Genomic DNA, 8,758 nt, shown 5'->3' with positions numbered 1-8,758 from the left:
AAGAGATTGGTTTAGGAATTTAGAGGAGACACCAGATATTCAAATTTAAATCCGATAAACAAAGAGCTAAACAAACTAAAACAAAACCAGAAAAGTAAAAAGAACCTATTTATGCATTGATTGATTTATGGGAGGTTTTAAATTTGAAGTGAAGTCAAATCACACGACTCAATTTAATCTAATTTAATTGCAAACTAGTTCTATTTAAAAAGTTTAAAATTGAAGTGGTTTTTACTAATATGAAAAGGAGCAAAACACGTGTTGATGCACTTGACATATTCTACAATGTTTCGATTGGATTGCTCAGCTGTGACAGAGACATCCTTAGTCGCGTGTGGCTACCCAAAGTGGTGGACGACCTGTTTTCCCCGGTGGTTTTGTTTAGAGTTCCTGGTGGGTTTGCTGCTCGGCACCTAGAGTCCTGGAGGGAATCTCTTCCCAGATTATTCCCATGTTCCGTGTCACCAAATAGACAAAACTCCCGGCCAACACAGAACGGGACGGATGTCCCCATCCATCTCCGGTCTCCAGCTTTCGGAAACGCAATCCGTTTTTCACTGCTCCATTTAATTTAAATAGTAATCACACACATGGTCCACACAACACGCGAAACCTATAATATCGTGATAGGGGATAAAAATTTCATAAAAAATAGTTGTAAAACAAAAAGCTGAGGATGTACTCATAGAAGGAAAGAAATAATAGTGTATTATATTTTTTAATGCTATTAGCACCTATTAATTGTAGGTTTCTAAATTAATGAAAAGTTTTCAAACAATTGAGATGAGAGGAGATGGGGATCATCTTTGATTGTGGACCGTTTGATCAGGTAAGATATATGGTGGAGATCGTTCTAATATATGATAACTCGTCCATTTTTATATGAGTATATATGGATATAGATTATAGAGCAAATTTCACTTTAGATAATGTATTTTGCATTTTGAACTCCCTTTAATTACTATTTTCACTTTGAATAGTATAATTTGTAATAATCATTCAATTTGCACAATATCTAACCAATTGGCATTTGATCACGTGGCTAGCAAATCCATCCACTTAGTCACCCTGGTATCATGCGCTGTCACTACCGGTTATCACACATTGTCGCTCCTCTCTGACCATATCTACCATGCCTCTACCGTCGCACCTCAAGTCTTGCCACCTGCACTACTACTCTCTCTGACATGTCTGTCTTGCTATCGTGTATATCCGTAGTGCTATGTACCTTCAGTGAACACAAAAGTCGAACTAGTATAGGAGAGTCGGACTACATGCAGGACAGTATCATGTTGAACGTGGTACTGAGACGGATGGGTCTGCTAATCATGTGAAAATTATCGGCTCATTTCTTAAATATTGTGTAAATTGAAAGATTTATATAAACTATATAGTTTAGAGTGATACTTATTAAAGATGATTCAAAATATACGAATTGTCCTAATATAGGATCCAAAATGAAATTTGCTCTAGATTATACCTAACCCGTAAAAAAAGAGAAAAAAATCCCGAGTCCCTTCCACGTCCAGATCGCCATGCCCAAGGTGCCACGAAACCGAAGAGGATATCGCACCTCCACGGGCACGCCCTCTCCCCACCGAGCTCCGGGCGCGCCGCAAGAACCCGGCCCTCCGCCTCCGGCTTGGCCTCCAGGTCGGTCTCCGATCCCTTCCTAGCTCTCCTCCTGAAATGCCTGCTCTAACCTTCCCCGGGTCGGGCCTCTGGTGGGAACGGGGGTTCGGTTCGATCGGGTTCCGGTCGCGTCAGATTCAAATGGTATCGGTGGCGTGTGGCGTCTCATTGGGAGCGGCCGCCGGGGCTTGGGATTTTTGGAATTTAGTGTGGCGATGGAGTTTTAGGGTTGGGGGATTTGGCTATGGCCTGGAGGCGGCCGATTACCTGCATTGTGTGCAATTGATGGGGGGAGGACGGAGGATCAACTGTTTTTTCTCTCGAGTAATTAAAAAGGGGGAACATTCGAGAAGAGAATTGAATTACTCACTTATTGTCAGCTACACAGATAGGAGGCGCCGGAGCTCTTTAGCTCCAGCAGCACACCACAAGGCGCCTTCATCTGCTATTATCGGCAAGACCCCTCCACATTTGGTGCATCTCCATTGAAGACAGCCATTGCGATGCTTCCAAAGTTCCCAGGCGACAAGGATTATGAGTGAGTTAAGGCCCTTCCTATGCTGTTTATCAACCATCTTCAAGGCACGATACCACCAACTCGAGAAGATAGTCACTCCAGGCCGCGGTGCCACCAAACCCAGTCCGACCTTCTGGAGGACAGCAAACCAAGCTTGCCTCACGAACACACAAGACACTAGCAAGTGTTGCATTGACTCATCGGCCTGATTGCAAAGAGGGTAGGATGCTGGATGTGGTAGGCCTCTCTTGGCCAATATATCCGTTGTCCAACAACGATTGAGAATGGCGAGCCATATGAAGAACTTGCAACGTAATGGTGCCCAAGATTTCCACACACGCCTCCAAGGTGCAAATCTGATCGAGCTCACAAAGAAGGCATTGTAGGCTGACTTGCTTCAATAAACCCTGGAGCCGGATAGTTTCCAAACATGTTGGTCCTCTACTCCATGTTGGAGAGCAACACCCTCCACCAAATCCCAAATTTGCAAGTATTCTTCAATAGCCTTCACTGAAAGTGCGCCCTTGATATCAGCCACCCATTGGCGGTTGCCCAATGCTTGCCCCACTGTTCTTTGATTAACCACCCATCGAGGGATTAAGGTAAAGAGGTTAGGTGCCACTTCAGCAATTGTACAACCATGCAGCCAGCGATCTAACCAAAACTTTGTGTTGTTTCCATCACCAACAAGCGTGACAGAGGCCATGGAAAACATTGTCCTCGTATTAGGCTGAACTTGAACCTGCAAACCAGCCCATGGACGTGTAGGTTCAGTCTTTTGAAGCCATAACCACCTCATCCGAAGAGCCTAGCCAAGAGACGAGGTAAGTCATGAATGCCTAGACCGCCATACTCTAGGCCGGCACATTCGCTGCCAGGACACCAAACAATTACCCCCGTTGGCCTGCTTCTGTCCTTTCCAAAGAAAAACCACATCGTCGTTTATCAATAGCTTTGAGAACCCACTTAGGAAGATCCATGGCAATCAAGTACTAGATGGGAGTCACCGTGAGGACCACCCGCACCATAATGAGGCGGCTGGCCTATTCATCAAGGAAGCTTTCCACCCAGGGAGATGGTCGGCGACTCTATCGACTAGTGGCTGTAGAACCACCTTGGAAGGCTTCCGAACAGTCAATGGGAGGCCAAGGTAGGTGCATGGAAATTCCTTTACCTCACATGGCAGCCAGCTTTGAATAACAGTTAGATCCTCCTCTTGACATTTGATTGGTGTCACAGAACACTTAAGAATGTTGGTCTTAAGGCCCGATGCCTCGCCAAAAATCTGAAGAATGTGCTTGATTAGTTCCAAATCTGTGGCAACTGGTTGAAGAAATAACACCACATCATCTGCATATAGAGACCTGATGTTGTAGGCCCCGAGCTGACAGTGGCTGCAAAAGGCCCTCAAGACTTGCACGGTTGATTAGTGAATTGAGAACATCCATTACCAAGATAAAAAGCATTGGGGAGAGAGGATCGCCTTGCCTTAGGCCCCTGTGATGAATAATTTCCTCCCCGGCTCTCCATTCAATAACACACGGGTGAAGGAAGTGGACAGCAAACTGCACAAGAGATTACACCATCGACGACCGAAACCCAAGTTGCGTAATACCTCCAATATGAAAGGCCAAGAAACAGAGTTGAAAGCTTTAGAAATGTCCAGCTTGAGGAGGAGGTGAGGCTCCTTTTGATTGTGCAACCCCTTAGCCGTTTGTTGCACAAGCATAAAATTGTCTTGTATGGCTTATGGACAAATGCACTTTGATTTGCTGAGACCATTGAGGATAACTTTGGAGCCAATCTGTTGGCCCAAATCTTGGTGACCAACTTAGCGAAGCTATGAACCAAGCTTATCGGATGATAGTCCTTTACTTGCAAGGCATCCACCTTCCTGGGCACCAAGGTGAGGAAGGCTGTATTCAATAGCCTCAATTTAGCACACTTTCCTTGCTGTACCGCCAACAAAGCCTGCATAAAATCCTCCTTGATAATTGTCCAGCAAGACTTATAAAATCTACCCGGAAAACTGGAGTCAACGGCAAGTGGGCTTGCGACAATTGGGTGTGATCCGAACCCTTGATCATAGGATCAGTGCGATTGGATTCTGCAGTGTTGAGAGATGGAGATCTTGCTTGCTGTTAAGTTATTGCTCGGATAGTTTGTTCTCTGTTCGTTAGCCGATTCTTTTTGGTCTTCTGTAACTACTTCCATTTTAATGACATGCATGGTCATTTTACCTTATGTTATGCATGTCTAGTTTTAACACCAACAAACGATGGTGTTGTCGGATATCATGATATTAGCCACGCGAAATTATGCAGGCACCTTTTGTTCTACTTCTATCTATTTTCACTTGCTTTGTCTTTGTATGGTTTGTGTTATATGCAGATTCTACTTTGATCTATGCTTAACTCATGTGTTGGGAGCTTTACATTAATGGATGTTTTTTTCAATATAAATAACAGGATTATCTTTCTTGACATATAGACAAGGCATCTGAACGTACTCACTGAAATGGATAAGAAGAAAGCGATCGATGACACTGAACCAGGATCAGCTCCTCCTCATGCCGTGGACAGATTTGGTTTTATAAAACCTGACCAAAGCAACTCCCCTGAAGGAATTTCGAAAAGCAGATCCATACATGAACGTGAAAGGTATGACATGCCGTGCATGACTTTACCGTTATAGTCAACATACGTTGACTATATGATACGTTTGTGTCATCATATCTTCTTGATTAATTACTTTCTGCCATCTCAATAAGTTAGTCCGTCCCAATATGTTGTGGTATAATCATCTCAGTTTCTAGTTTCTACATCTAGTGGCTGGTACATTATACATTTCTGCACTTAGGCTTGGATCTTGGCTGTATAGCAATTGATGCAAGAACAGTTCTAATACATTTGACTGCTTCGCTGATAAAGCACACTTCTTATTACTATCTAATACATGCCACTCCGGCACCATACTATCATTCTTTTCCCGTATCAAACTAATTTACTTTTGTAAATCAGTTACCACTCATTACTTATTTATTCTCTAAACAAACTACCCGACAAATGCAAATTTTTACTTTTTGTGCCTTTGCCATTACCATAGGGAGGAAAGGAGGATAACAAAATGGAGGAAGATGATAGGTGTTGGTGGCAGTGACTGGAAGCATTATGTTAGAAGGAACCCCCATGTGGTTAAAAGGAGAATAAGGAAAGGAATTCCCGATTGTCTTAGAGGGCTTGTTTGGCAGTTGATTTCAGGCAGCCGAGATCTCTTGCTAATGAACCCTGGGGTTTATGAGGTATTAATAATGATCTTTTTACGCCTTTTGGCATTTTATATGATTGTGATTTTTCTAGTTGAGTTTTTTATTTTCATGTAAAATATACTTGACTCCTAGACTAGATTTGAGAGAAATAGGGAAAATCACAGAATGCATTAGAGTCTAGCTCATATAAATCCTACTCCTATTGTTAGGAAAATAAAATAGCTGAACTCTTTGAAGATTATATATAATAATAACATTACTCACATCAACCTCAGATCGTGTTGAAGCCCATTCTTTATGTTGAATTTTTACATTTGGCTCCATCATACTAAGTCCTGAGTTCACTGAAGTTTGTGGCTTGTCTTTTAAGGCATGACAAATTTGAAGGAACTACTTAGCCTATTTTTCATCACTCATTATCATTATATCTAGCTTTCATGTTGTCTTTATTTTTCTTAATGACCACACTACTTTGTAAAGTTCTTGTTCTTAGTATATTAATCTCACCTGTATCATTGTGCTATCCTTTGGACAGACACTGGTGATATATGAGACATCGGCCTCTGAATTGGAAATTATTCGTGACATATCGCGTACATTTCCATCTCATATTTTCTTCCAACAAAGACATGGTCCAGGGCAAAGATCCTTGTATAACATTTTAAAAGCATATTCTGTCTATGATAGGGAAGTTGGATATGTGCAGGTTTGTGTTAAGTCTGCGAACCTAATATTTGGATACAAAGATATCTCTGGATTAATATGTTGTTTCTTTGCACAATCATTTTGCAGGGAATGGGATTTTTAGCAGGGCTGCTGCTTCTTTACATGAGCGAGGAAGATGCATTCTGGTTATTAGTCGCCTTGCTTAAGGGAGCTGTCCATGCTCCAATGGAAGGCTTGTATCAGGTAATTGAATTTCTTCATTGGAACAATACTTTTTGTGCAATTCACCCCGCCAGCACACACACACTGACACCCCAGCCCCCACCCCCACCCAAAAAAAACTTTGCAAACTTGGGCAATACAGTGACAAATGAACTTACGGAATTAGTTTCGGGTGCCCAATGGTTGCAATATGAAGGCTTGATAATGCTTTTATAGTTGTCTTCAATAGTTCAATGTCTCTTATCTAATGTATATAAACATATATAAGTGATAAACTACTAAGTAAAACTGGCTGTTCATATTCCTGCCTACATGTTCTTCCAGCAGTGTCCATCTTCAATTTGAGTGATTAGTAATGTAGGAAATGCAAAAATTGGCAACTTCTTTTTCTCTGGAGTAAACCTGCATGTTATAAACTTCTACTGATACTGTTTATACCCTTGCAACAGGCTGGTTTGCCACTCGTGCAGCAATATCTGTATCAATTTGAGAAATTAGTGATTGAGCACATGCCAAAACTGGGGCTACATTTTGTTGAAGAAATGATTAACCCAAGCATGTACGCAAGCCAATGGTTTATCACAGTTTTCTCATATTCCTTCCCCTTTCATCTAACTCTTAGAATTTGGGATGTCTTTCTTTATGAGGTTAGCATCTTATCCAGCCATATATGTATTTCATGTTTAAATTTTATTTGAGATTACAACTTATGGGCTGTGGTTGACTGTTTTTCAAGAATGGTTGCTTCATAAACAGAGCGATTGTATTTATTTTAGATCAGTGTGACTCCTTTCATTGGGAGAGCCCACTAATTTATTTATATAAAGCGTTTAAACTTCATACATAGTTGAATAATATGATTTCTACTCTAAAATGGTCTTCTAATGACGCAGGTGCTTGTGGTTCCCTTTTTTGATACACTTTTCAAGTCCAATCAATTTTTTTGACATGAATTTATGGTTCTTTCATATGATCATATCGTTGTGTGATGCATTTAGTTTATTTTAGTTTTCAGTAACTAAGCTACCAATCTTGCAAGTAAGATTATAAAAAATACTGTTTATCTTGTGTACTTTCTGACCTGCTTGCTATTTCTGATTGCCGGCTGATTACTAATTGCAGGGTATTAAGGTTGTATTTCAAGTGGGTTTAGCTCTATTGAGATCCTGCCATGATGATTTGGTTAGCCTTTTTGTGTCGTTTTTTTATCGCTTTTGCTTGAAGCCATATATAAAACAAATGTTGAGAAATGTTGAATTGCTACCTTACTGTCCAGGTCAAATTGCCTTTCGAGAAACTTTTGCATGCCTTGAGAAATTTCCCTGAGGAAGCAACTGATCCAGATGCATTATTGCCACTTACCTTCTCATTTAAGGTGATAAACTTTTTATTGCACATTTTTTATAGTTTGTTACATGTTTTTCTGTGTGCTTTTGTAGTGGGCTAAATTTGTTCTTATATGTGTACTGGTATTCATTTCTTCCTTTTAGCTTTCCCATCGCGGCAAACCCAAAAGCTGTTCTGTACTTTTTCCTGAAATTATTTCCCGTTTGTCTTTATCCTTTGGGTTACAATGATCTGTCTCCTTCGTATAGTATAAGATAGCTCAATAGTATGGTACATAACAGTTATTGTACAAATTTTCTTTGTTGGATTTATTAATGTAGCTATTTATGTGGATGCTTCTGTTTACTAGCTGATTTTTTTAATGCTGTTGTGCTTGATGAGTTCTGCATTATAACACTCGTACTATTACCTTGTATTTCTTGTTTCACTTTTGTTCCTCTGGAGCATTCAACTTAGCTAACTATGCCTGTGTGTTCATTCTCTCACTTTTTTCACATTCAGACATGTCTGAAAATCTAGCAAACTTCATCCATTTCATTTGGATGAGTGAAATAGCAAATTTGGAATGAATTTTTTCATTTGCCAATTATGACGATTGAGAAACTGGTGAAAATCTACCATACCTGGTAGATAATAATAACCGTGGTCCTTCCATATTGTATTTTTCAGGTGTCCAGTCGTCTCGAGGAGCTTCAGAAAGAGTATCAGAAAAGACTGGAGGGTCCCAATGAAAGTTCAACTAGTAGGCGTCTTCAGCCTCGCATATGGAAAACTATGAGCAGGGCTGGTAGCCGCGTCGTGTCTAACTCAACCGCTGACAAAAAATGACAAATACATCTCGTGTTGAAGACAAGCCACAGCACCCATGTTGTAAGTTGTATGTGCATTGTATAGAATGGCCTTTATTCATTCATCCTTTTGTTCTATTTGTAAGTTAAAGCAATAAACCATGCTTTCATAAACACAAAAGGTAGAACTGCACCTCCAACTATGTGAGGCAGCAGGGTTCTTGATGTTGTTCTTATTGCTGGAAAACTGTAAATACTTGTCGACCGTAATGGTGTTCCAGTGCTTTTCCTAGTGAGAAGATTGTGACTGTATGACTT

At 40.7% G+C, this 8,758-nt stretch overlaps 1 protein-coding gene across 4 annotated transcripts; it reads left to right on the top strand.

Moving 5' to 3' along the window:
- Positions 1-1,496: 1,496 nt before the first annotated feature.
- On the top strand, positions 1,497-8,752 carry LOC133899488 (uncharacterized). 4 transcript variants are annotated; one of them, XM_062340470.1, is made up of 10 exons: positions 1,497-1,653; positions 2,021-2,170; positions 4,640-4,809; positions 5,255-5,450; positions 5,953-6,123; positions 6,210-6,326; positions 6,755-6,952; positions 7,428-7,487; positions 7,582-7,680; positions 8,322-8,752. In XM_062340470.1, the coding sequence occupies exons 3-10, from the start codon at positions 4,667-4,669 to the stop codon at positions 8,478-8,480; spliced, it is 1,143 nt and encodes a 380-aa protein (XP_062196454.1). In that variant the 5' UTR covers positions 1,497-1,653; positions 2,021-2,170; positions 4,640-4,666; the 3' UTR covers positions 8,481-8,752. The 4 variants fall into 4 exon arrangements, with proteins under 4 accessions (XP_062196454.1, XP_062196453.1, XP_062196452.1 ...); XM_062340469.1 differs by having other exon boundaries at positions 4,618-4,809; XM_062340468.1 differs by lacking the exon at positions 2,021-2,170.
- Positions 8,753-8,758: the final 6 nt, after the last annotated feature.

This window comes from Phragmites australis, chromosome 18, assembly GCF_958298935.1.
Source record: "Phragmites australis chromosome 18, lpPhrAust1.1, whole genome shotgun sequence".
NCBI classification, from domain to species: domain Eukaryota; kingdom Viridiplantae; phylum Streptophyta; class Magnoliopsida; order Poales; family Poaceae; genus Phragmites; species Phragmites australis.
The sequence above is the reverse complement of the archived record's forward strand: the minus strand, read 5'-3'. Positions and strand labels throughout refer to the sequence as shown.

Excerpts from the sequence above, each read along its gene's own strand:
- LOC133899488 (XM_062340468.1), top strand. The coding sequence starts at position 4,667 with ATGGATAAGAAGAAAGCGATCGATGACACTGAACCAGGATCAGCTCCT. Across the intron at positions 4,810-5,254 it reads TCCATACATGAACGTGAAAG|GGAGGAAAGGAGGATAACAA; the intron begins GTATGACATGCC and ends CCATTACCATAG. Across the intron at positions 7,488-7,581 it reads GATCCTGCCATGATGATTTG|GTCAAATTGCCTTTCGAGAA; the intron begins GTTAGCCTTTTT and ends CTTACTGTCCAG.